Below are 27,773 nucleotides of genomic sequence, written 5' to 3' on the forward strand. Positions count from 1 at the left end.
TAAAAATAAACAGACTAGAGTCCCCGCTGTTATCCAGGAGGAGCAGCTTGAGTGAGTCTAGCGTGGCCCGCAGACCATCTGAAATTGTGCTCAAAACATTGTGCCCCTGTGCCCTTTTTTGAAGGACCCCAAGCTTCTCTCAGATTCTCCACAGGGCTTGGTACCCAAGAACCCCTGAGCTAGCCAACCCCCCGTGCCCTTTCAGCTGGGACGTTCCAAGCCCGTTACCCAGAACAAACCTGGCGTGGACCAACCACATCTAGATCGGGCCAGGCCGTGGGCTGTCCGTGAGGGGTGGGTCAGGAGAGAGGCATGTGCTGGAAGCCAGCCAGCAGTGGAGGATCCCCTGCTTTCTGACCCACCCCCTTCACCACACACACACACACACACACACACACACACACACAGATACACAAATGCAGGGCGTGGGCCATTTTCCTATTTTAACACGGAGATTGACAGAAGCATTCTGCAGTCGGCCGGTGTCCCCCATTTGGATGGTCAGGTCTGAGTTCACAGGCCACGGTGCGTGCTTCGTTCTCCCTGCGCACAACCAGCCGCGGTGGCCGGGACAGGCCCAAAGCCCCTTCCCTGTGGGGACCTCCGTTCTAAAGATGACCAGGCAGAGGCCTGGTAAGGTCACGTCACCTGCCCCGGGGCACCCAGCTGGTCGGCTGCAGACCTCCTTGCCTTCTGTCCCCCCACCCATGCCTGCACCCCGATCCATTGGTGCCCTCCGTGGGGGGCTCCCTCACTCCAAGGGGCAGAACTGGAGCCCTGCCTGCCACCGCCGTGTCCCGGCCCCACCCCAGCAGCGCCTGGGAGGATCAAGCCGGGCTTCCCCTCTCGAGGCAGGAAGTGGTGGGAGAGGTTTAAAAGAGCCCAGGAGGGGAAACAGCCGTCGGAGCAGCGAAGCAAATGCTGTGACCGGCCCTGCCCCCCCACCCCGCCCACTGACGCCATCGGGCAGGTAGGGGGCCCGGCCTTGGGACTGACCAGCCTCTCCCTCTCTCGTTTCTGCAGGCTTCTGGGACTCCTCGCTGAACCCCCGGCGAGGAGGTGGGAGCCCAGCGGAGCCCCCGAGAGACCCCGCCCCCGGAGCACCGCCAGCCTCCAGCCTCAAGTCCAGCGCCCATTACGAAAACTGCTCATGTGAAATCGAGCTGTCCGTAGGAAATGACCGCCTGTGGTTTGTGAATCCTATTTTCATCGAGGACTGCGGTGGCGGTGCCCTGCCTGCCGACCAGCCACCCCCTGAGAGCTGTCCCTCACGCCCGTTGCCTCCCACCTCCAAGTGGGCCCCTCGCCGCCCAGCACCCCCTCCCCCGGCACCCCCTCTCCATCCCTCCGGCCCCCTCCGGCCTCCTCCAGCCCCTGCTCCTGCTCCTGCTCTGGCCTGTCCTTTGCCCGCTTCCCCCCCAGTGGCTGCTCCCCCGCCTCCAGAGCCCCTTCCTCCCACGCCCCCAGCCTCTGCCCCCCACCCTGCGCCCCATGCCCCAGGCCCCCCAGACCCTCCAAGCCAGCCACCCATGGCAGCCTGTGAGAGGTCTCCACACCCTCCCACAGGCCTGGGCCCCCTCAGGGAGGAAGAGGTGAAGCCAGGGCCGCCCCCTAGCCCCTTGCCGCAGACCCCTGCCCCTCCGACACCCGTGAAGAAGAACCTCCCGGCGGCTCCTCCCAGACGCCGCGTCTCTGAGAAGGTCTCCCTGGAGGACCAGAGTGCAGGGAAGGCGGACAGGGGGATGGCAGCAGAGGGGGACCAGCTGGGTCTTTGTAGGGCATCCACACTCAGCCTGCCTCCCCGGGGGACTTCAGACAGTCCTGGGGAGCGGCCTCCGAGGACCAAAGAGCAAGGTCAGGAAGCGGTGGCCAAGGCCAGTGATCCGGGCAGCATGCCAGAGCCGCCGAGGAAGATCCGGCAACCCCCAGTCCCGCCCCCCAGGAGGAGACGGATCTCCCAGCAGCTGGCCTCGGGCCTCGCGAGCCCCTCGGAGAGCACGGAGCCTCCCACGAAGGAGGAAGCCCGTGAGAAACCCACACCCGGTCCGTCCAGAGGAGGCCAAAGCCCCGACCCCCAGACCAGGACTCAGAGCCCGCACGCCCAGACCGGTGCCCGACCCCAGAGCTCTCCAGAGTTCAAGGGCTCCCTGGCCTCGCTCGCGGACAGTTTGGGAGTGCCCGCCTCGGCCACAGACCAGGACTCCTACTCCACCAGCAGCACGGAGGAGGAGCTAGAACACTTCGGCAGCTCCAGCGGGAAGAAGAAGCCCTCGGCGGTCCTGGGCAAGGCACGCCACCGCCTCAGCTTCGCGAGCTTCACCAATGTCTTCCACGCCTTCCTCTCCAACAACCGCAAGCTGTACAAGAAGGTGGTGGAGCTGGCCCAGGACAAGGCCTCGTACTTCGGAAACCTGGTGCAGGACTACAAAGTTTACAGCCTGGAGATGATGGCACGCCAGACCTCCAGCACGGAGATGCTGCAGGAGATCCGCACCATGATGACCCAGCTCAAGAGCTACCTGTTGCAGAGCACCGAGCTCAAGGCCCTGGTGGACCCCACCCTGCACTCCGAGGAGGAGCTAGGTCAGTCCCGGGCAGGGGGGCCGGGTGCGGGCAGCAGGGAGGGCCGATTCCAGACAATCCAACCCTTTCCGTGAACGAACCCCTCTGCCGTTCCAACTTCTGCCCTTGGGCCAGGTAGACGGTGGGAGAACCCCAGCCACATACGAGGCCGGCGGGACCTCCCCGCGCCCCCTGCCCGCCCAGGTGCTCCTGATTTTCTTAGGGAGACGAGTCACGAGGAGCAGTTGGAGGCAAAAGAGGTACAAACAAACGTGGCTGCGGAGGGCCAGAGCAGTCTCCGCAGGTCTGGTGGCTCTCAGAGATGCCGGGCCCCCAGAGGGCACGGGCCACAGCCCTCTCTCGTTTTGTGGATGTAGATGAAGAAAGGACTCGGCCCAGCTCCCACGGGAGCCAGAGGCTTCGGGGGAAGCTAACCGCCAAGTCCCTGCCTTCGGGTCACCGCTTCTCTAGCTGCTCTGCTCTGGGGCAGTGGGGTCGTGATGCGGGCCTGGAAGGACGGGCAGCAGTGGGCTGAGGTGGACCGGGGCGGCCGCGCGTCCTGTCGCACAGGCTGGAGAAGCAAAGGGGAAGAAGGAGGTGTGATGAGGAGGGCAGATAGCTAGGACCAGCACCAAACCCAGACATGGGCCAGGCCCAGGCCTGCATGGAAGGAAGGCGTTATCTGGATCTCTCCTGAGACTCAACCACGAGAGCGTGGGTCCCTCCCTTATCCCCCAGGGATAGGGCAGCTCAGGTGTGTTCTTAGATAGACAGGACCTGGGGGCCTCCCCTTACTAGGCAATAGTCGAGACCCTCCCCGCTCCCCGGGGATGGGGTGGAGCTAAAAAGACTTCCCAAGAACGTTTCCCTACTGTCACCCGAAGCAGCCACGGTGGCAAGTAGCCATGGGTTCAGATCCTTGCTCAGCCCCACCTAGCTGTGACCCACACCATCAGAGCCCGAGCTGGTCCATCTGCAGAGGGGAGTGGTCATGACGTGTAAGCTGCAGAGTTGCTGTGAGAGCAAAGCTGACTAAATCCCATTCCAGTAGCTGATCGGGATGCCTCTTGCATAGGATGACATTTGAACAACGAATAGGTCATGTAGATAGCTGTGGAGTGACTTCTCCAGGCAAAGGAAGTCGCAGGTGCTAAGGCCCTGAGGCAGGAGCAAGCCTGGCAGGTTGGCAGAAAAGCAGGGAGGCCGGGGGGGCTGGAGCAGCAAAAGCACAGGGAACCTAGCAAGGTGATGAGTGAGAACAGATCATGGGGGAGACTTCTAAGCCACGGGGAAGACTTTGGCTTCTACTGTGCATGAGATGGGAGCCGTTGGAGAGTTCCGAGCATGGGAATATCATGATCAAACATGCCTTAGCAGGATTATGCTGGTTGCTGTGCCGAGAATGGATAAAAAGGGGCCAGGGCAAGAGGCTACTCACATAACTCAAGCAAAAGATAGCCCAGGTTGAGGTGGTAGCCATGGGAGTGGTAAGAAGTTAGATTCTGGATATACTGTATTCTTGAAACTAGAGTCAAGTGGATTTGAGAATTCAAAGAGAGACATCAAAAATAATTCTACCAGGGGCACCTGGGTGACTCAGTCGGTTAAGCATCCAGCTTTGGCTCAGGTCATGATCTCAAGGTTCGTGGGTTCAAGCCCTGCTTCAGGCTCTGTGCTGACAGCTTAGAGCCTGGAGCCTGCTTCGGATTCTGTGTCTCCCTCTCTTTCTGCCCCTCTCCCACTGCCATTCTCTCTCTCCCTTCCTCTCTCTCTCTCTCAAAAATAAACATTTAAAAAAAAAAAAAAAAGAAGATTTCTACCAAACATTTACTGGGCACCCAGGTCCTCCGCGTACAACTGCACAGGTTGTATACTGCACAACTCCCATGTAAACAGTGCCCTTTGAAGTTGTACATTGGTAGGCAACCCTGTGAGAGTTTAATAAGTACCACGCCCTATGAAAAGTGTCAGGATATAAGGTTTCAGTCCCAGACACTGCGCCAGTGTCTTGGCAGTGTGGCTTTCTGTTGAAGGTACTACACTGTCCCATGTGTCAGAACTGCAGGGCATAACTTCTGGGGCATCGAGTGTGTCCTTCCAGGGACAAGGAGATGGGGACACCACACTGTTGAACACTAAAGCCTGCTGGTAGGATCCCGGCTGCTGGGTTCCTCACCGGCCCGCTCTTGCCCCCCCCCCCACAGAAGCGATTGTGGAGTCTGCCTTGTACAAGTGCGTCTTAAAGCCATTGAAAGAAGCCATCAACTCGTGTCTGCGTGAGATCCACAGCAAGGATGGCTCGCTGCAGCAGCTCAGGGAGAACCAGCTGGTGATCCTGGCCACCACCACCACCGACCTGGGCGTGACCACCAGTGTGCCGGAGGTGCCCATCATGGAGAAGATCCTGCAGAAATTCACCAGCATGTACAAGGCCTACTCGCCGGAGAAGAAGATCTCCATCCTGCTCAAGACCTGTAAGCTCATCTATGACTCCATGGCCCTCGGCAACCCAGGTAGGTGGGCAGGCAGAGGAGCCCGGGCTAGGGGCTCTCTCTAGGAACAGCACTATTGTTTGGTCTCTGACCCCATCCCCGTCAAGGACTCCGGAGCCCTTAGCAGGCGCCGGGGAGGCCTTTCCAGGTTCAGAGCCCTGTTGGGGCAGGACGAGGCATGGCGGAGTGGAACCCCGGGCACCTCTCCAGCATTACCTGGGGGTCAGGAGGGGGCCAGGATTAGCTGCCACGATAGAGCACGGCACACAGGCCATGCTCAGTGTGTGTGTTGATCAGGAGAAGGTGCTATATTCGTGTCCTATGGCTGCCGTCACAAAGGGCCATACACGAGGTGGTTGAAACAGCACCAATTGATGGTCTCATGGTTCTGGAGGCTGGAAGTTCAAGATCAAGCTGTGGGCAGGGTCATGCTGCCTCTGAAGGCTCTGGAGAAGAGTGTGTTCCAGACCTCTCTTCTGGTAGCTTCTGGTAGTTCTTGGCTTGTGGCAACACGCTCCAGTCTTCACACGACATTCTCCCTGTGTGTGCGTGCGTGCGTGTGCGTCCAAACTTCCCCATTTTGCAAGGGCATCAGTCACATTGGATTAGGGGTCCTCCCTACTCTGATATGACCTCATCTTAACTGATGACATCTGCAACGGCCCTATTTCCAAATAAGGTCACACTCCTAGATACTGAGGGTTAGGGCTCCAACGTACGAATTTTGGAGGGACTCAGTTCAACCCACAACAGCCACCTCAAGCAGTTAGCATTTATTGTTTGCTCACGAGGAGGTTTGGCAGTTATGCTGATCTGGTCAGGCGTGCCTGAGCTTGTCTGGGCTGGCTCATGGGTCTGTGGTCAGTGGGGTTGTTTGGAGGCTGGCTGGGCTAGGGCGGCCTTGCTCATATGTTGGGGGGCTGAGTGGCTGTTCACTGGTCTGGAATGCAGGTTACTGGGCCATGTTTCTCTTTCTCCAGCAGGTGAATCTGGGCCTGTACCCATCACTGTCACTGGGGTCCAAGAGAGCAATTGAAGCCTGCAGGGCCTCTTAGGATCTGGGTTGGACTGGCACAACACAATTCTGACATTTCACTGACCTATTTAGTCACAAGACTGGCTCAGATTCAAGGGGCAAAGGACTAAACTCATTTGATAGGAAGAGCTTCAAAGTAACATTGCAAGGGGGTACAGATGTAGGGAAGGGAATATTGGGACCATTTACAATCCGTTTACCACAGCACTCCTCTAGCAGACAAGAACAGGCATTATTGCGCCATGGTGTATGCCTTGGTGAACAGAACGATGGCTGGATTTTATCCCCTGATCACCTCTTCAGCTGGATGCCCTTTTGCAGTGAGCAACCTGTGTGCCCGTACATGACAGCCGTGGTAATGCAGAGCAAAAGGATTGTTACCTTTGTTGTCACACAGACGTGGGTTTAAATTTCTGATCTGTTGCTTACTCTCTTTGTGACCTCGAATAATTAACTTCACCCCTTAAAGCTCAGTTTCTTCACCCAAGGAAGCTGTTTTACAAAGGGGAAACTCAGACCCCTAATAGTTCAAAAGCCATACTCAGTCACTTATGAATATTAGAAGCAACATATAAAATGACATGTAAAATGTCAACCTCAATGCGCAGGACCTAACAGACCCAACAAATGGTGGCTGTTTTAGGGGAGGGATTCTCTCCATCTACCTTGGAGAAGAGCAGGCCCGTTTGGCCATAGGCCAGCAAAAAGCAATTGAGGGATGGTGCAAGGTCCCCTTCCCCTAGGAAAGCTCCCTCATAGGCCTGGTACTGGCCACCATTCCAGGTTGGAGTCACTCTTTGGGGTTAAATTGACTTGTGTCCCATTGCTGTCATTAGAACGAACACTGTTCCCTCTAAGCAGATACCATGTTCAGTTAGAGCCGTTGAGCCACACCTTCAGCATTTAGCGTAACGTTGGAAATGTGACTGGAAAAGAGACTCTGGTAGTGGGGACGGTATGGCAAAGTGGAGGTTTTCTTATCGTGGGGCGGATGTCAGACTTTGAGACCCAGCGTCCTGTGCAGTCCGGACCCCAGAGAGCAGTCCAGCATGTGAACTCCACAACCAAGTAAACTCCTTAAAAATCCCCAAGGAAATAAGGTGAGGGCAGCAAGCAGCCTTCAGAACCCCGAGCTCTCAATCAGAGTTCGACGTGCTTGGTCCCGAGGGTGTGGGGCCCTGGGAAAGTATCCGGTGTGGCTCACGGCAGCAATGTGGAACGGAAGGTTAAGACCCTGTTGTCAGGTGGCAAGGGGCCGGCCAGGACCTTCTCAGTCCTTCCCAGAGCCAGGCTACCCCAGATGTGCAGCAGCTGGGGAGGGGAGCTCGGGGTGTCCTGCCCAGTGTGGGCAGGGAGCAACAGTACAACCGGATCGAACCAGAGAGGAGCCAGAGCCCCGCAGGACCCTTTGCTGGGAGCAGCCTCAGAGAGAGAACAGAGAGGCTGGCCTGGGACCTCAGAGGCATGTGGTCGGGAAAGATCCAGGTTTCCTTCCCAGCTATGTGACTGTATCCTGGCTACATAGGTGCTTGGAGCCTTAGTTTACCCTTACCCCTGTGTTAAACGGGCACAGCCATACCCACCTTATGGGGCCATCACGAGATGTAATTAAGTCTGTAAAGTTGCATCTAGCCCAGCGGCTGTCACTTAATCAGGGCAATTACCTTCCCTGTCTGAACTCCTCATTTGGGGAATCATTTCTCCCGGGGCCGCGCCGAGGCTCGGGGTAAAATCCGAGCTAAGGACTCTGCAGACCCTGAGACGTTATCAGGGAGACGGTCTGGGGCCTGAAGGGGACAGTTCCATTCCCAGTAAGTCCTGGTTTACTCAGAAGCCTTGGGCTTTCTGCAGTTGTTTTAAACACCCTATTTCTTGCCAGTGACTTCAAACACCATGATTCTTGCTGACGGTGAATTTACTCACTCAGACCTTACCAGAGACCAGGGAATGGGGGAAGGAATAGCTGATGTCGAGGGAGAAGGAAAGGAAAGAAAGGCAGTCGCTGGAGAGGATGTGCCCAGGCGAGGCACATGAACGAACAGAGAGGAACGAGGACGCTCAGAGTTTCCCTGTCCTCGCGGGAGGGAGGCTGGACTCTTCTCTGCTGATTCAGAAGCCAGCTCCAGGCAGGGAAACTCTGAGCCCAGAAATTCAGGCCAGGGCCGGGGCTCCGTGGGAAGATTTCCCCGCTGGGAACAAATGAGTCTCTCGTCAAGGAGCAGTGTGTTCCCCTCCCGCTGCTGGGGGAGCACTGGGCTGTGAGCCCGCGGGCTTCCAATCTCACCTCTGCCATTAGCAGGCTGGGGCTGCCCCGCTCCGAGCCCCGGCTTCTTCACCTGGGAGGAAGCAGCTTCTGCCAAGAAGAGCGGGGGCTTTGGCCTCGTTCATAGACCTGGGTTTGAACTGTAGCTTCAGTGCTGTAGCCTTGGACATGAATCTCATGGGGCCTCTGCATGCATATGAAACAAGGATGATAAGACCTGCTAATCAGGTTGTCATGAAGGAGCGGGGAGAACACCTAGAAGGCATCTGGATGTTTTCCATCCAGGAGGGACTAATCTCCTAGGGACTAATCATCTCCTAGAACCTTGGTTTTCTCACTCATAAAATGGGTCTGGGAATGCCTCTCAGGGCTGTTTCGAGGACCAGATGCAACCAAATACTTGTGTGAGTGTCTGACATGTTAGGATGCGGGAATGGCTGCTGCCTCCCCACCACTCAGTGGTCTCCATGCTGGGTTCCAGGAGGCACCCCAGGGGCCACCAAGGGGACACAACACAAGCTGGGCCACGACCTTGTTTGTCCCTGTTTTACACATGGAGTCCCACATGGGATTTTGTTTGCAATAACCAGTTCTGCTGCTAAATATTTTAGCTTTTAAAACTTCCATTTGGAAATGGGTTCAGACTTCACAAAGCTTGAGAATAGAAATACTACATTAAAATAAGAACATCCAGGGGTGCCTGGGTGGTTCAGTCAGTTAAGCGTCCCAATTTGGCTCAGGTCATGATCTCCCGGTTTGTGGATTCAAGCCCCTCGTCTGGCTCTGTGCTGTCATCTCAGAGCCTGGAGCCTGCTTCCAATTCTAGGTCCCCCTCTCTCTCTGCCCCTCCCCTGCTCTCGCTCTGGCTCTCTCTCCCTCCCTCTCTCCCTCTCTCAAAAATAGATAAACATTTTTTAATAGGAACATCCACATACCCTTTGTGGATTGTTAACATCTTGTTTCATTGGCTTTATCACTTAAACACTCTCTCTGTGCATACATAATGTTCTTCCTGAATCATCTGAGCTTAAGTTACTTACATCTTGGCCCTTTACCCCTAGATACTTTTCTAAGAACAGGGACATTCCCTTGCATAACGACGGTAAAGTTGTCCGCTTTGTAAATTCACGCTGATACAATATTTTTACCTCGGCCACTCTCTGTATTCCGGGTTGTCACTGGAGCTAATAAGGTCCTTGCTGGCTTTTCCTCCTCCCGTTCGGGATCTGGTCAGGAGTCAGGTATCACAATTAGCTGTCATGTGTCTCTTACCTCCTTTAACCTGCAACATTTCCACAGCCTTTCTCTCTTTGCTTTTTTATGACATTGATGTTTTGCAGGAATACGGGTATCCCTCCCACCACCCCACCCCCTCACCGTTGGTTCTTTTTGATGAAAGTTCCTCATTTTGTGTTTGTCAGATGTTTCCTCATGATTAGATTGAGGTTATGCACTTGCAGCCAGATCCCGACTGACTCTTAAATTCTCTTCTGACTTCGACATTCTGCGATCTTAGGACCCGGCCCCCTATCCCCAGACACTCAGCCGACACCTCCCTTCTGCCAGATGCTTCCAGAGGCTTGCTGCTCGAAAGTGTGGTCCGCAGACCAGCAGCCCTGCATGGAAGCTCTGGGAGCTATCGGTGACCCCGTGAAAAGGCACACTCCAGCTTGGGTCCCGTCTGAGTTAACTGGCCGGGCCGTCTTTCCCAGAAGGGTATTGTTCTTTATGTCCAGGGTTCAAAAGGACCAGGATTTGAAGCCAACAGCTCCTCACTCCAAAGCCTGTGCTTTTGTGACTATAGGCAGCAGCCAGCCTAGAGACAGATCCCAAGGTTCCTGAATCCCAGTCACGTGCTTCCTCTACGGTAGCAAGTTTAGGGGCCCGAGTCAGGCAGAGCAGGTGTTCGTGGAGACAAATGGCTTTGGGTAAGCTTGGCCCTCCATCCTGCAGCAAGGAGCAGACTGGGTTGCTCATGGACTTCATGAGGCTTGGGGAGAGCAGCCAGAACTTCTAGAATCATTTCTCCTGTTGCTTCCACAAACAAGCTCTTCCCACCTTCTCAAAGTCTAAGAACCTTCTCAGTGTCGAAGAACAGGGTTGGCCCCGCCATTGAGGAGAAATAGATTCAAGCCTGAGAGCCCCGCCCCAAAATGCAAGAGGGAGGAAGGGAGGGAGGAGTGTGGTGTGTACGTATGCGGGGCGCTTCCTAAAAGAACAGAAAGAACCTTCTTTTGATGGAGAGCAGGCAACAGGAGGGGGGCAGTGACGGCCAAGAGGTTGCCTTTTTTCTGTGCCTTCAGTAGTCCGTGTAAACACCCAGATGCCATGCCGCACGAGATGGAACCTGGCCCCTGGCCCTGGGGGAGGGGTGTCCAGCAGCCAGGTGTTTGGATGTAAGGGCCAAAGGGGTGGTGGTCTGAGGGTCCTGGAGCCCCTCTAGCCCCTCACCATTCACCCCACTCGCAGACATCGCAGAGCCAGCTGGGAATCTATAGCTGGTTCAGGTGGGGGCAGAGGCTGCGAGGGCAGACCCCGGGGAGCCTGTGACATTGACCAGGGGTCAGGGGGACACAGAGGGAGGTCAGGCTCTTGGGTTTTTTTTTTAATCTATGTTAAAAAAAAAAAGTCTCCTCCGATTTCTGATACAGAAGTCACTAATAATGTTTGTTGTTGAAAAAAGATGATGAGTATCTTGTTGGATTTCTTTCTGGTCTTGAAAGAGATATAGATAGGTAGATAAATAGGTCATTAGTTAAGGAAAATACTTGCTATATTTGCTAACATATTGATATATATTATATATATATTGCTATGTATTATAGCTATGTTGCTAATCCCCGCAATCTCTTACCCAATAAAAGTGCATTTCTCACTCATGTAAGTCCAAGTGGATGGAGAAAGGGGGTGGGGCTCTGCTGCATGGAGTCATTCAGGGATCCAGGCCGAGGGAGACTGTCTGAATCCTCCTGGGCATTGACATCCAGGTGACAGAGAGAGAGAGAGAGAGAGAACACAAGGGCCAGGCCTGGAAGCAAAGCACAACCTTGCTTTTACGCCCCGCACCGCACAACAGAAATGGCGCTCGGGCCCTCTAAGATGTCGTGCTCTGAGCATCAGAAGACACGTTGCCCTCCTGGCTGGCATTTCTCACATGCCGGTAGCCCGACGGGCACCGTGTTCATCACTGCCCACCTGTCTTGCCACCGAATCCTCAGAACCCCTTCTTGAGGTGTAGACACTATTGTTGCCCCCACTTTAGAGCCGAGGAGACTGAGGCTCAGCGAAGCTGGGCAGCACACTCAGCGTCATCCCCGAGCAGGCGAGTGGAGCCAGGTCCCGCGCCCAACCGTGCGCTGTCCTCCCTGTCTGGGGTGTCCTGGGGTCAGCGAGGACCTCAGAGAAGTCAGGCCCGAGTCAGAGGAGGCCTCGCGCCTTTTCCAGCCAGGCTGGGACTTTGGGCCGCAGGGCTCCGAGCCCGCGGCCTGTGTGGCTGGACTGGCTTGCGGGCTGAGCTCTCCGAAGAGGAACCTGGTGAGCTGGAGTAATTTCCTCGGGGATGCGGTGTGGCTCAAAGCAGAACTGAGGCTTAAGCGGCGTCTGCAGAAAGCCCACATGACCCAACGGGGCAGCTTTGGAGGGGGGTTCAGTGGGCGGAGGGCTGGCTTCTCATCCCACGTCAGCCACAGACTGCGGGGAACCCTCCACCCCTCTTCCCTCCTCCCTGGGCTCCCGCTCTTTCAGCCGCGCAGCTGGGAGTAGTTCAGACTAGACCAGTGGTTTTCAAACTGGCAGCCGAGAGCTCCCCAGAGGCCACAGACATAGCTGAGGGCCATTTGCAGGGGACAGTGGAGGGAGAGAAGAGCAGGCCAGCCCCCACTGTGAATCAACCAGAGAAGCCAAGTTCTTCCTAAAATACCCCTTAATGAAAGGCTTCCCTGGGCGCCTGGGTGGCTCAGTCAGTTAAGCGTCAGACTCTTGATTTTGACTCAGGTCGTGATCTCACGGTTCGGTGGGATCCAGGCCTGAGCCAGCCTCTGTGCTGACAGTCGGGAGCCTGCTTGGGATTCTCTCTCCCCCTCTCTCTGCCCCTCCCCAGCACACACGTGCTCCCCCCCCTCAAAAATAAAGAAACATTAAAAAAATGAAAGTCTTCCACTATAAAAGTAAACTGAAAACCTCCTGTTACAGGTGCTGCTCTCTACTTCCTACCATCCCGTGTGTTTGTCAAATAAGTGCATTCATTCAACAGTGGGACTAACAAGAAATGACAATATGGATGTTAACAGGAAAACCCAGTCCCTGTTTTTAAGATGGTCACAATTCAAGTGGGATAACGGAGCATTAAACAAGTGACAGTCATACCGTGTGACAAATGGTATCCATTCATTTAGCAGATATATTTATTAAGAACCTAGTGCGTGGGGCATCTGGGTGGCTCAGTCAGTTAAGCGTCTGACTTTGGCTCAGGTCATGATCTCGAGGTTCATGGGTTTGAGCCCTGCATCAGGCTCTGTGCTGACAGCTCAGAGCCTGGAACGTGCTTCTGATTCTGTGTCTCCCTCTCTCTCTGCCCCTCCCCCGCTCACACTCTGTCTCTGTCTCTGTCTCTGTCTCTCTCTCTCTCTCTCAAAAGTAAATAAACATTAAAAAAAAAAAGAACCTAGTGCAGGTCAGGCACAGTGGAAATACCGGATATGAACAGTGAGCACGATGAAACCCTTGCCTTCACAAAGCTTTCATTCTATGAGGCGAGGCAGGTAATCAATAAGAAACCAGAAGCATAAACTATGTCATTAGATGCTGAAACGTGCCAACAGGCTGAATCAAACACGGAGAAGGGTCTGGGGAATGTCAGAGGTGTTTGCCGCTCTGCGTTGGGTGGTCAGGGGAGGCCTCTCTGAGTTAATGTACAGTATCCGTTTTCCCATTCTGCAGGGACAGGGCAGGGGAAACCCATCATAAGGGCATTAACCTAGTTTGTGGGAAGTGGGGGTCTTCAGTTAATACTTCCTGGAGGAAGGAAGTGACTTGAAGTGGGAATCATGGTGGAAAGTAAGAGTCAAAGTACATCACAGTCCTGTACCTTGTCTGCCCCAGGACTATTGCATCAGCCACCACTTTCAGTAAGAGCCCGGTCAACAAATTTGGAGGGACAGTTATAGTAAGATGATACACCCTTCCTCTATCTAGATCAGGAGTCTGCAAACTATGGCCTGCAGGCCAACTCTGGCGCCCTACTTGATTTTGTAAATAAACTCACAGAAACAGCCACACCCATTCATATACAGTATCTGTGGCTGCGTTTGTTACAACTGCTGAATCCAGTAGTTGGGATAGAGACCACATAGCCCTCGAAACTAAAAATAACTACTACCTGGCCCTTCACAGAAAGATAGGCCAACTGCTCATTTAGATCATTGACAAATGATCTAAAACCTAATTTTTAACCCAACCACTCACTTGAGGTTCACAGCAACCTGGCATGACAATCGGAATTAATTTTTTTTTTAATGTTTATTTATTTTTGAGAGAGAGCAAGAGACACAGAGTGTGAGTAGGGGCAGAGGCGGGGCAGAGAGAAGGCTCCAGGAGGAGCAGAGAGCAGGCTCCAGGCTCCGCGCTGTCAACACAGAGCACGGGCTTGAACTACGAGCTGTGAGATCATGACCTGAGCTGAAGTCGGACGCCCAACCGACTGAGCCACCCAGGCGCCCCCAGTCTGAAGTCTGAGTGAGTTTTATCATCAGCCTGTTTTCACATGAGAAGACTGAGGCTCAGAGTGAGCGGCCCCAGATCACACAGTGAAGGGACAGAGTTGGGGGCTTCCTGATGCAGTACTCACACGGTCTGCACGAGGCGAGCGCATTCAGCGCCTTTTTATCAGAACTCTCCTCGAAAACCTGCCCGCGGATGAAATATGCATGAGGCACCGAGCCAGCCCTTTAATGTGTGATTGCCCACCGCCCCCCACCCCCCATACCTACTGATGGAAAACAGATGTGACTTTGGCACGAAAAGAAAGCAGAAATCACCAGGCACTGCAGGCTGTGGCCCAGCAGGGCTCTGGGAGGCACAGCCTGATGGACGTGGTCTCTGACCCGTGCAAGCCAGATGTTCTGATCACGGAGAATTACTTTGGAGCTGTGCCTCTGTATCCCAGTGCTGCTGGCTGAGGCCCCCTGTGCACAGGCTGAGCTCATGCCTTGGGCTCCTGGCTTCACGGGAAGGAGACCGCAGCCCTACCTAGCCCTGGAATATCAGAGAGCTGGAGCATTTAAACAATGCTTGTGGCTTATGTTTGTCTGCAAGTAGCTATCAAGTCAGAGAGTCTGTGTGGGCCTTTCCCACCTACATCAGCGAAGAGAGACCCAGATTCTAGTCATAGATCCATCACTAACCGGCTGTGGGGCTTTGAGCAAATTTCTCTGGTCTCTGAACCTCGGCCTCCTCACAGTGAGATTGGGCTTGATGAATCCAGGGCCGCTGGTGTCCTGAGTCAGCTGGTCATGCCATGAGAGCTAATCATGTGCCTCTCTCCCATTCCACGTTCATGTCGGTAGCTTGAAATGGGCCGCTGTGGAAATATTTATACCACAGAAATTGGCAAACCCTGCAAATCAGAGCTTATTTTTCCCTTCGGAGAGGCAGTTGTTGGCCATTTCCCAGCTCACCACTGTCTAAGACCCACAGAGGATCCTAGTATCCTTGACCATGGCCCCAGCCCTGGACAGGACAGAGCGGAGGCCAGTGGGAGCACACATGTGGCTCCATTCTGTCCGTTGTCAGTGTCCAACATCCCAAGCCCTGTGCTGGGGACTGGAAAGGCAGTGATGGGGCAGAGGCTCAGAAAGGTTAAGAGACTTGCCCAAGCTCACCCAGCCTCCGTCCTGGCCCTCGAGGAGCTCATAGTCCAAGGAAAAGGGCAGGCTCTGAAGTCGAGGTGTTTGGGAGCTGGAGCAGGAAGTGCTCACCTGTGCCTGAGGATGTGGGAGAGGGCAAAGAAGGAGAAGTTTGTTCGGGAGAGCTAGGGAAGGTGTCCCCCGGGAGAGGGAAATGGGTGTGCAAAGGCACGAGGAATGGAGTTCGGGGAATGGCCCATGACTCAGCACGGAGGAATTTGTGTGAGAAGGTGATGAAGGCAGCATGTCGTTCTGAGCTGGAAGTTGGAATATAGAATAAGCAGTGGTGGCTGGGGGCAGTCTAGGAGGGCTTCGTGGAGGAGGTGGAACTTGAAGGAAGAATGTTGAAGTACCAGGTACCTGGGATTGTGGGTAAGAAAAAGTTGGGTTCAAGTCCTGGTTCACCACATCCTAGCCATGCATCCTTAGGCAAGTAGCTTAACTTCACTGGGGCTCACTTTCCTCATCTATAAAGTGGGCACAATGGATCTAACCCACCTCACAGAGTTGTTTTAGGAATCCATTGGTATAATATTTATAAAATATGCTTTGCTTTTAGAATGGCCCACAAATGTTGGTGCTGTGTGGGAGGGGGAAGGTAAGGACAAGCCATGCCTGATAGGTGACTGTGGCAAATACCAAGGGGCCAGAATGCAGGTGACTTGTTCTCAGGCCATCAACTAGACAGTGTGGCTGGAAGAGAGTAATCATACTGGACAGGTGTTTATGGGCCCAGTTGTGGAAGGCCTTGAATATCAGGGTAAGAGATCCAGACCTGATTCTCTATGCAGGGGGGAGCCATTGATGGTTCTTGAGAAGAGAAATAGCATGATCAGAGCTATACTCGCAGGAGATGGGTTAGTGGACAGAGTGGATCAAAGCACAGAGACCCTGCTGGGAGGGCAGGCGTAGGGAAGTAGGGCCGGAAAAAGCAAAATGTGAGTGCAGGGAGCAGTTAGAAGGAAGATTCGTCTGGGGCTCTGACCTGCCTGGCCACAGGGAACAGAGAACCCCAGAGGAAGAAGGGGACTCCCAGGCCTTGCACCCTGGGACGGGGGGCAGGGAGCCGTGGGCTCCTTGACAGAAATGGGAAAGTTTGCAGCCAGGGCTGGTTTCCAGGAAATGACAAAACACTTGGTTTGGCCCCTGGTGAGGGGAAGGACTCGTGGGGTGTCTGTAAAGGTCCACCGGAGCCTGGGGAACTTGGGGAGGCACCCCTTCCTGCTCACCGCTGCTGTGCCCTGCTCTGTGTCCCGGGGAGACAGAAAGGGGATGTTCACGGGTAGCTGGAGGGACAGTCGTGGGATCACGGGAGCCCTTGCAGTAGGTGGCTAAGCAGAATGTGCTGGGGACTGAGGAAGTGGGCCCCAAAGCCCTTCCTGAGCATTGGCCAGGCTTCTCAGGGAGAGCATGGGGAGACAAAGAAACACATGAACCACATTCTATCCCCCACGAGGCACAGAGCCGCAGTCCGGAGGGCCTCTGAATCCTAAACTTAGGGCCAGAGCTGGACCATCCTTGCTGAAAGTCACTGCCCCCGGAAGCAGAGCTTCTGGCCCTTAGAACTATAGACATTTGGGGCTGAGTAAATCTTTATGATAGAGGGTTGTCCTGGGCATCGCAGGTGCCAGTAGCACCCCCACTCTGATGTGACAACCCAAAAGGACTCCAGATACTGCCAAGTGACCCCTGAAGGGCAGAACCACCCTGGCGGAGAACATTGTATCCCTTGGTGAGCTATTAACACAATACCAGGACGAAATCGGTGTTCTAGTAAAATTCAGTAAAAATTCAATCAGCTCTAGGCCGGTGCGTGAGTTATAGGTGCATTCCAAAAGGCACAGGACTGTTTCACATCAGTTCCTAACTCGTAACTCAAACAAGAAAAGAATCTCCTGTAGGCCAGGATTCTAATAATTAAATTATCAGCATGAAAAACATCTCCCGGCACAAAATCTTTCCCCAGGAACTCGTTGGTTGTGTCTCTGGCTTATAAAGGTTTAGGGGAGAGCTTTCTCCAAAACAGACTAATTTTGTGTAGGGACGGGACAGGAATTTTGAAACAAATAACCAGAGAGCCTCGGAACACAGAGCTGCAGGGGTGCCTGGGTTGGCTCAGACAGTTAAGTGTCCGATTCTTGATTTCGGGTCAGGTCATGATCTCATGGTTCGTGGGTTTGAGCCCTGCACCAGGCTCTGTGCTGACAGTGCGGAGCCTGCTTGGGATTCTTGCTTTCCCTCTCTCTCTGCCTCTCCCCCCCTCAAAATAAGTAAATAAACATTAAACACACACCTGTGCGCGCACACACACACACAGAACTGGAATGGGAAGAAGGCATTTCCATGGGAGCATGTGGGAGTGCTATGGGTAAATCCTTAAATCCTTGTATAGAATTCTCACCAAAATCCTATGGGATGTCGTGTAATCTGTGGCACATCATGCATGACTAGAAATACAGGCTCAGAGAGGTCAAGCAGTTAGCCCAGGTCACACAGCTGGTAAGAAGTGCATTGAGGCTCACGCTCTGGGTCCGGCTCTGCTTTTCAGTGCTGTGTGTTACCAACCCCTTCAGCCTGTTTATTTCACAGGTGGGAAAACGGAGGCCCCTTGAGACAGCAGAACAGAGACGTCATAATAGCTCACTTTTCCGTAGCACTTTACAGGTACCAAACACTTTGCTGTTTTGCTCACCTTATTCTCTCAAAAATCCCAAAAGGCCATCAGGGCTCGTGCTGCTGGCCCCATTTTGCAGATGTAGGAACTGAGTGTGGCCAGGAAGCCGGCCACAGGGCACACTGTTTTCTGGGAAACCGACCAAGGATGGGTTGTAAGCAGAAGGGGCCCCCATGGGAGAGACATCGTCAGAGGCCCCCGCGGTGCCAGCACTGTACCGTGGGGAGCGTGGAGGACATAGGAGGAGCGCGCTGGCCTGTGCTGGAGAGGCGTGGACACACGGAGCCCACGGAAGCGCGGCTCGATCGTGCCTCCCGGCACCCAGGGGTGGGCGGCCTGTGCAGGCATGGGCAGCGGGACACAGGGCCTCCGGAGGGGCTGCTAAACTCAACACTGAGCTTCCACTCTTCTCAAACCTCTGTCACACCATCTCCTTTACTCACATCTTTCTGGTCCCTGCTGGAATCCAGAAAAAATCAGATCTTATTACCTGGGCAGGTGACACCCAAGGAATACGAGGGCTTAAGTGAATGAATGAATGAATGAATGAATGAGCGAGTGGGTGGGCTCTTATGAGCAAGACTCCTCCTGGGGCGCCTGAGGGGCTCAGTCAGTTAAGCATCCGACATCGGCTCAGGTCATGATCTTACAGCTCGTGGGTTCGAGCCCCGCGTGGGGCTCTGTGCTGACAGCTCAGAGCCTGGAGCCTGCTTCCGATTCTGTGTCTCCCTCTCTCTCTCCCTCCCCCACTCACGCTCTCTCTCTCCCTTCAAAAATATATAAACATTAAAAAAAAGAGGGGGGGGGAATGCCAATGTGCCAACTGAGGGACTCCAGGGGATTCTGTCCTTGTAGGAATTCTTCCCTCCACATCCAGCCCGTGCCTTTGTATTGCCAGTCAGTCACCAGAGCCATCCCGGAGCCCAACAGGGGAGGCATCTCATAGGCCCACTGTCCACCCTTGTCTCTTCCCCAAAGCATCTATTATTGTCAAGATCCTCTGAGCCATGAGAACATCTCCCACAAAAGCAGAAGTGATGAGTTATTCCTTTCAGAGGTATTTACGTGTTAAAAGAACCCCTCAGGACAGGGCCCTGCTTAACCCAATACAGTGAAGGTTGAATGGTGGGATTTCCAACCACGTAGTACTGATTGAGGGAGGGCTTTCTGTTTTGCAGATGCAGAGGGAGATGTGGTTAAAAGGGACAGGGGATCCTCCCGAATACATCACTGTTAGACAGCTGCTTCTGGATGGCTTCCTGAATAAGTGTGACATGAACTTGACTGTCAAGCAAGCAGCGAGGGTGGGAGGCACCTGGCTGGCTCTGTTGGTGGAGGGTGCAACTCGTTCTCAGGGTTGTGAGTTCGAGCCCCACGTTGGGTATAGAGATTACTTTAGGGATAAAAATCTTAAAAAAAAAAAAAAAAGTTAGCAGCCAGGGGCATTGAGGGGGAAGAGCTGGGGAAGAGGGAGGGGCTGGGACTTGACCACTCCAGTGGAGGGTGGCTCTCTCAGTTCCTTCTTCCTAACCCTGGGCTGTGTCTCAGACATCCCTGAGAAGGCTGGTCCCAGGTTGCCCCTGTCCTGAGTCCTGAGAAGGCTGCAAGGTTCCTCTTCCAGGGGAGACCAGCCCCCACCCAGCGAACCGCTGTCCTCTTCCCGAGGGCAGAGAATGGCTCACAAGGAGAACCTCACACTCACTACTTTCTGCATCCTTTCTCCTCCCAGGGAAGCCCTATGGGGCAGATGACTTCCTGCCCGTGCTCATGTACGTCCTGGCCCGCAGCAACCTCACGGAGATGCTCCTCAACGTGGAGTACATGATGGAGCTCATGGACCCTGCCCTGCAGCTGGGCGAGGGTGAGTCCCCACCCCAGGCCCCTCTCCAGGCCGCCAGGGTCCGCTGCACGGCCCAACAAGCAACTTCCCGGATGCCAGATTCCACTGAGCCCCGAGGACAAGACACAGGGCCTGGACACGGGCCCTGGCCTGCGGGAGCTCACAGACCAGCAGGGGAGCTGGGCCAGTAAAGAGACCCTGTCACCACTGCTTGACGGATGCTGGAATGATGGGAAGTCCACAGTGTATAGGCGCGTGGTGCCCAGGCTGTGCAGTCAGGGAGGGCTTCCAGGAGGCGGTGGTACCTGAGCTGAGTGTTGAAGGCTGGAGAGGAGCCAGACCATGAAAGAAGTGGGAGAGCCATTCTTCACAGAGGGAACAGCATTTGCTGGTAGCATAAAAGATAAGGCTGAATCAGTGGGTGGACCCATCAAGGGAAGGAGTCTGAGCAGGGAATAATGATCAGTTCTTAGACTGATCCCCGGGGTGGCCCTGGGAACTGTTGGCCCCCTCCTCATTCAGCCGTGGCCAGGTCCTGTGTCCATGAGAGAAGGTTGATGCTGGGACATGGAACCTGCACTCCCGAATAGGATGATGGCAGAGGTGTGTTTGCTCACCCCATGCTCAGTTTCCCTTCCCCTTTCCTCCTTCCCACCACTTCCCCCCCACCCACTTTGCCTTGGCCACTCCTCCACCAACAATCCTTGAGGTGCAGACAGCCCGGATATCAGCTCTGACACGTCAGCCACAAAGGACGAAGTGAGACTCTCGGGGCCCGAGTGTCCTCTTTGGGCCTTGTGGTTCTTGAGATAAGCTGGCCCACTTTACATCTGTTTGCATTTTTAGCGTGTGTTGGCCTCTGGGGTGACAGTGTGACATGGGTGGTTCTGTGAGTTCTTGGAAACTCAGGGGAGCGTGTAAAGCCTTGAAGTTTGCTGTCCCGTATAACTTTGACTAGGGCCCTGGGACCTCCGGAACTATTTTTTCTCCTCTTCAGTTAAAAATGTTCTGCAGTTAACCCTGTGTCGGGCTCCACTCTGGGCATGGAGGCTGCTTAAGATTCTCTCTCTCCCTTTCCCTCTGCCCCTCCCCCACTCGTGTGTGTGTGCACTTGCATGGGTTCTCTCTCCCCCCACCCTCTCTCTCTCCTCTCAAAAAAAATTCTGCAGTTGTAACAACCTGTCTTCCAGAGGGTGTAGGAATTCAGTGGAAGCCAGGCTTCCTTAGGCAGTGCTTATCTGCTGTCCAGTACATCCATCCATCCCTCCATCCTCCACCCACCCATCTATCCAATCTATCCATCCATCCTTCCATCCATCTATCCACCATCCACCTATCCATCCACTCACCCGTCCACCCATCCATCCATCATCCACCCACCCATCATCCACCCACCCATCTGTCTATCCATCCATCCATCATCCATCCACCCATCTATTCTATCTATCTATCTATCTATCTATCTATCTATCTATCTATCCATCCATCCATCCATTCATCTACCCATATACCTACCCACCCACCCATTCATTCATCTACCCATATACCTATGCACCTACCCATCCACCCACCCTTTCTTTCATCCATCCATCCATCCATCCATCCGTTCCATCCACCAACCCAACTATCCATCTTTCAAATTTTCCACCAAGGGCACTGCTGCTGATGTACGTGGGAAGAAATCACTTACAAATCCTATTAAAGAACTAGCCCCAACCCCATAGGTTTTTCTAGTGTCTTAGAGACAGTGTTGGAGAAAAACACTTGAGGGGTGGAATAATGGAGCTAGACCATGGGGCTCTGCCATGGTCTGAGTCCTGGCTTGCTCTCTAGCAGCGGTCAGCCAAGCCTTGGCCACTATGACACCTACTCCCTTCTCAGCCTGAATCTTTATGGCCAAAGGAGGCTCCAGGCCAGGCATAGCAGCTGAACAGGGAGAGGGCAGGGACGTCCTTGGCCCAGCTACCCTCTCCTAATGGGCCTGCGATCCCCACCACAATCCTGCCATGGCCTCCTAGGATCCTTCTTTCTATTCCTGAGGCTACCCGGGGTTTGGGTAGGAAAGCAAAGGTCCTTCAGGCGGGAATGCTGGTCTATTCTGGGCTATGTTAAGTGCTTTTGAGACAAGGCAAGTACCAGTAAATACATAAAGGTCTTAGTTTACAGTTTCTGACCCAAGGCTGCCTGAATACCCTGTACCCTGCCCTCTTTCAAACTGAAGTAGTCAGTCTCTGGCTCCATGGGAAGATTTCTTTTTTTTTTTTTTTTTTTTTTAGAACCTAGATCCTTTTTTTTTAAGGTTTATTTTTTTATTTTTGAGAGAGAGTGAGCACAAACTGGGGAGAGACAGAGAGGGAGAGGGAGACACAGAATCTGAGGCAGGCTCCAGGCTCTGAGCTATCAGCACAGAGCCCAACGCGGGGCTCGAACCCACGAACACTGAGCTGAAGTCAGATGTTTACCCAGTGGAGCCACCCAGGCACCCCCATGTGGGAAGATTTCTAAGGAATCCTTGAGGTGTTTGCTGGAAGTAGAGAGGCGGGCAGGGCACACACAGCCTTGCCATGCACTGTATACGGCCCCTCCCAGCATCCCTTCCCGGCCCCCACCAACATTGGTGATAGAGCCTGCCCATGGCAGCTCTGAGGCCCAGAGGACCAACTTTACATCATGCTGCATATACCAAGAGGCCTCCCTGTACCTCTCTCTGTTCCTACTCTGATAGTCAAGGTGGGAAGTCCCAGCACCCAGGACAGGCCCAGCCTCATAGGCGAGGCCTCCGGTAGTGAGATGATGTGGGTGTCTTCAGCTTGGGCCGGGGAGTCCACCCTTCAAGTCTGACAGCCAGCAGACCTTCATCTAGAAGTAACTGGGCCGAGGGGCAGAGGGACAGAGCACGAGGGGGACAGCGTTCCTGCGTTTCCCCAGCTTTGCAGCCTGTCCTAAAGCTCCGTTCCCAAAGCCCCTGAGGCTCAGATACAAAGAAGAGCCTGCCTTACAGGGGGGTGGGTGCTCTGAGGAGCTCAGAGATGCCTGGGACGGGGCAGGCTCTCAGGGAGCCCCCACTCTAGAGAACGTCAGTTCCTCCATCTTAAGAGGAGAACTAATACCAGTGTAGTAAAAAGAGCGGTTCGCAGGCTGGATTTCGGCCCCGGTTCTGCCTCTGATTGGCTGGAGACCTTGGACAAGTCCCGTAACGTCTCTGGCTTGGGAAAGCACATGTGCTGGGCTAGATGTGGGGTTTTCACACTGTCTGGGTGCCCCAGCATCCTGCATTCAACCAAAGGCCTTGAGAGTCTGACTGCATTCTTTGACACCCTCATGTTCTTCCAGCTGGTTCTGAGTGCTGCTAATTTGGTAAAAAGACCAGTTATTGGGTCCTGCTTTCGTTGAAGCAGGCTTATCAGGCATGAGAGATCAGGGACTTCCTATAAGAAGTAGAGAGCGCCTGAACATTGGGCCGATCGGATCCCAGCCTCCTTCTAGCCTCTCTCTCTGCAGCTGCCACAAATCTGGGCAAATACGGGCAGACGGGAGACCCTGGCAGCTGCTGTGCACCTGGCTGGAGCCAGCTCAAAAGCCAAACCTCTTCTAGAAGCACCCCCATGGTCACCTTTGCCCACATCCCCTCTGCACTGATTGACATCTGGCCATGCTGTGCCAATATCTTTTTTTTTTATTAAAAAAATTTTTTGGGGGGGCGCCTGGGTGGCTCAGTCAGTTGGGCATCCGACTTCGGCTCAGGTCATGATCTCGCGGTCCATGAGTTCGAGCCCCGCATCGGGCTCTGGGCTGACAGCTCAGAGCCTGGAGCCTGTTTCGGATTCTGTGTCTCCCTCTCTCTCTGACCCTCCCCTACTCATGCTCTGTCTCTCTCTGTCTCAAAAATAAATTAAAAAAAATTTTTTTTTAATTTTTTTAACATTTTTAACATTTAATATTTTAACATTTTTTTTTAATTTAAAAAAATTTTTAACATTTATTCATTTTTGAGAGACAGAGTGTGAGTGGGGGAGGGACAGAGAGAGAGGGAGACAGAATCCTAAGCAGGCTCTATGCTCTGAGCCGTCAGCACAGGGCTTGATCTCACGGACCATGAGATCATGACCTGAGGTGAAGGTGGACGCTTAATCAACTGAGCCACCAAGGTGCCCCTGTTTAAATATCTTAAAAGGGGTAGTGAGTTTTCTCCATCAAAGGACAACACTCTCCCCAAAGGGAACAACCAGCTCCCAAACTCACGGTGGGAGGGGTTGCCCGCCACCTAGTGGTCCTGGCAGGCACTGCATGGCATGGCCCCAAGTCAAGGGGAAGTTGTCTGGGAGAAGGTGAGAAGCCTCTAGAGCATCTCCCTTAGGTCACCTAACTACCTACATTACTCACATTCGATTAAGCCCTGCACTCGACAGTATTCATCTCATTTACTTTTTACAACATTCTGGGAAAAGTAAATGAGGAAACTGAGGCATAGAGAGGACAGTAATTCCCCCGAGATCACAGGGCTGGCTGCTGAAGGGCACAGACCTGGACTGTGCTCTCTGACTCCAAACCTGAACGCTCCCAGTCAGTGCACTGCACTCAGCTCCTCCGTTACTAGCCAGGGAGACATGATCACTGGTGGGGACAGTGCCTTGGAGGCATGCCAGCTAGAGGAGATGGGCTCTCAGGGCAGCGAGGGCTGGGGCCCCAGGGAAGGGGGCCCGGCACAGTTGGCTTTAAGCTCAACTACAAAGGGATGCGCATGCGTGGTTTATTGGCTCTTCTCTGATACGTGATGCCAGCCCAAGTTCTGTGTTCGCCGTGACATTAGCTCACAACCTCCCCAGCCAGGGTGTGGACTTTTTCCATATTGGTGTGGAATTTGTAGACACGTGTTGGCAGCTTCATCCAATGCAACAGGCATGCCTGGGGCTGCAGGTGACTCACGGTGTAATAATAATGGTGTGAATCAGAGTAAGGGGCTGGTTCCTCTCTTCAATCAAGAAGTCCTGGGAGGGCCTCCTGGGCGGCTCTGTGGGTTGAGCTACAGACTTCAGCTCAGGTCATGATCTCAGTTCCTGAGTTCCAGCCCTGCATCCGATTGCCGCTGCCAGGGCAAAGCCCGCTTCCGGTCCTCTGCTCTCTCTCTCTCTCTCTCTCTCTCTCTCTCTCTCTCTCTCTCTGCCCCTCCCCACTCACGCCCCCTCCGACGTGCGCTCTCGCTCTAGCGCTCTCTTTCTCTCTCTCAAAAATAAATAAACATTAAAAAGATAAATAAGTTCCGTCTGAAAGGGAAGCCAAAGACAATCTTTGAGCAGAGCCTGACAGCTGGGACGGGGTTGGGGAGGGGGAACGCTGGACTTCAGGGAGCGTGTGCATTTGCAGGGGTGAGCGCAGGGCTGCAGCTCCGCAGGGGAGGGTGCTGCAGGTGCGCCCCAGGCGGCGGCGGTGGGCGGAGCTTGGAGAAGCGGGGCGAGGGGTCCCAGCTCAGCCTCCACACCCTGGTCTCTGCAGGTTCCTACTACCTGACCACCACGTACGGGGCCCTGGAGCACATCAAGAACTACGACAAGATCACGGTGACCCGGCAGCTGAGCATGGAGGTGCAGGACTCCATCCACCGCTGGGAGCGCCGGCGCACGCTCAACAAGGCCCGGGCCTCGCGCTCCTCCGTGCAGGTGATGCGAGGGACTCAGGGTGGGTGGGGGCCGGCGGGACCGTCCCGCAGACGCCAATCCCATGGCCCCCCAGCTCAGGAGCCCGACATCGACGGGATACTTTAGAAAAGTCTCTCCAGGCAGCATCGGTGTTTTAGTTGAGCAGGCAAGACAGGATGGGAGAAATGAGACTTTTGTCCAACACTCCTTAGTGTCTGCAGTGTCCTAATGTCCTAGTGCCCAGCTGGGCCTGGAGATATGGACATAGTCTTGCCAGTCCCACTTTGGGGAGCCCACGGCCTGATCCACGGCCTTGCCCCTTTTGTTTCTGGACAAATGCTGCCAAGGTGCCTCTGCACCTAGCCTGCCCCTCCAATCCAGCCACCATCCCTCCCCACCTCTCTCTAGACACACTCAGTATTCAAGCCATGGACGGCGGGAATCCTGCCTCCTACACTCTCATCACCCCACACACCCCCACGCTGCGTCCAGTCAAGCTGCCCCCGATACCCTGAACGTGCGGAGCTCCTCTCCCTGGCACTCAGCCTCTGGCCCCACACTGCTGCCACAGCCTGTCCTCAGTTTCACTGAGAAGTCTTCTTTGAACGACCTCCCCACCCGTCTCCCACTCCCTATGGCCCAGGTTAGATGCCCTCCTCTGTGTTTCTTGCTGCTACTTCCCCCATTATATCCCCATGGCATATATCACACCATGTTGTGACCATCTGTGTATGAAGCCATTGCCCTGGAAGGGAGGGCCCGTGACTCACATGTCTGAGGGGCCCCAAGCCCAGGGCCTGGGACAGATTGGGATAGGGGTGTGTGCAGAATGAAGACATTAAAACATCAGGCCAGGCAGCAATCCAGAGCTGTAAACACTCTACCGTCTCACTCCCTTGGCACCTGGAGCACACTAGACCTGAACCCCACCCCTGGCTCTCAAGATGGCCCCACTGTAACAGATAGAGCCCAGGCCTGGGAGGCAAAAGCCTGGAGGTCTGGACCCAGCTCTGTACTAGCTTGCTATGTGGCCAGGAGCAGTCCCTGCCCCTCTTCGGGACTCAGTGGATCAGATGAGCTCTGCCTCCCAAGTACATGTTCTAGGCTGCCAAGATGACATCCCCCCACCACTTATCAACGGTGTCTTGATAATATTTACCAACTGGCTTCTGGGGAGAAAAAAGGCAGCTCTGATTTTAGCTGCTGTCAATTTCCATGGTGCAAATACTCCCATCATGGCCAATTTCAATCTACTAACTTGGGATTGCCGAACTTGGAATTGGAAAGAGATGTATGCAATTGGCTTTCTCAAGCTGGATATGAGCCAGCATAAGTTGGTACAGGCGGCCTCCAGCACATCACTGCTCCCCATTCCCTCCTGGAACGCCCGTCTCTCCACCAACTCTGGCAACAGGGGCTCTGCTGGCCCATGTCTGACCCATGGCATTGCTCACTTCTTGCTTCTACTTTGTAGGTTCCCAGTGCTAAAGCAGGCAGAGCATCAGTGCCTCTCACTGGGGAGGTAAAGCTTGAGAGGCTTGGATGGGGGATGAGGAAGCCCCCCAGCACTATTTCCGGGGTCCAGGGAGGGCACCACCCCCTGCTTCCTCTCAGCGCCTCGTCTGCACTCACCACCCTGTAACCATAGTTATCATCACTCTTAAGTCGCGGTCGCCTTGTTCCTGCTCATCATCTTCCCAATGGTCAGACAGCTGTACTGCGACCAGCCTTCCACAAGGGGGCAGCCCCTCACACACCGCTTCCTACCTGCCCTCAAAGTGCTGGGGGGAAAGGGGACTCTTCCAGGCGCTGAGCTAGTTTGTCTGCTTCCTCCCAGCCAAGGTTGTAAGGGAATGGTGTCATCCCAGTTTAGAGTTGAGGAAATGGAGGCGCAGAGAGGTCAAGGTCACACAGTGCATGGGAGCAGATTCAAAGCCAGGCAGGAACTCAAGGGCCCATCCTTCCACCATCTGGTTCCTCCTCTGGGGCTCTTGGAAGGTGTAGATGCTGTTCAGGTTTGTGCGTGTGTTCCTATACCCAGCCCCACAGGCATCGCCTCACCCTTGCCCGCCTAGCTCGGGCGGTGCCCCTCTCCCTCCGTCCTAAACCCGCCTTCAGGCCCAGCTCCCCTACCCTTTCACTAAGCCCCCCTCCTGCCCCTGCAACGAGGAACCTCCACCCCCCAGGCTGAACTGTTTCCAGCCTTAAGGACTGAACTGTTTCGCCAGCCTTAGTAGCTCCAGCTGCACCGTGAGCTGCTGGTCCTGCGGTCTGCACATTCTATTTTATTTATGCCAGCCTCGGTGCCCCAGCGTCGGGCCTGGGGTGGGAATGCAGGGGGAGCCTCGGGAGGAATTGTTGAGGAACT

General features: G+C 54.4%; 1 protein-coding gene across 2 annotated transcripts in view; it reads left to right on the forward strand.

Annotated features, from left to right (window-relative positions):
* Window positions 1-27,773, forward strand: part of RIN3 (Ras and Rab interactor 3) — a 124,583-nt gene that overhangs the window by 95,287 nt on the left and 1,523 nt on the right. For both annotated transcript variants that reach the window (XM_040478064.1, XM_040478063.1), the window contains exons 6-9: window positions 1,024-2,583; window positions 4,767-5,075; window positions 19,659-19,790; window positions 25,263-25,426. In XM_040478064.1, the coding sequence (XP_040333998.1) occupies window positions 1,024-2,583; window positions 4,767-5,075; window positions 19,659-19,790; window positions 25,263-25,426 (2,165 nt within the window). The remainder of the gene's footprint in view (window positions 1-1,023; window positions 2,584-4,766; window positions 5,076-19,658; window positions 19,791-25,262; window positions 25,427-27,773) is intronic.

Source organism: Herpailurus yagouaroundi, unplaced genomic scaffold, assembly GCF_014898765.1.
Source record: "Herpailurus yagouaroundi ecotype Mexico unplaced genomic scaffold, PumYag 141, whole genome shotgun sequence".
NCBI classification, from domain to species: Eukaryota; Metazoa; Chordata; class Mammalia; order Carnivora; family Felidae; genus Herpailurus; species Herpailurus yagouaroundi.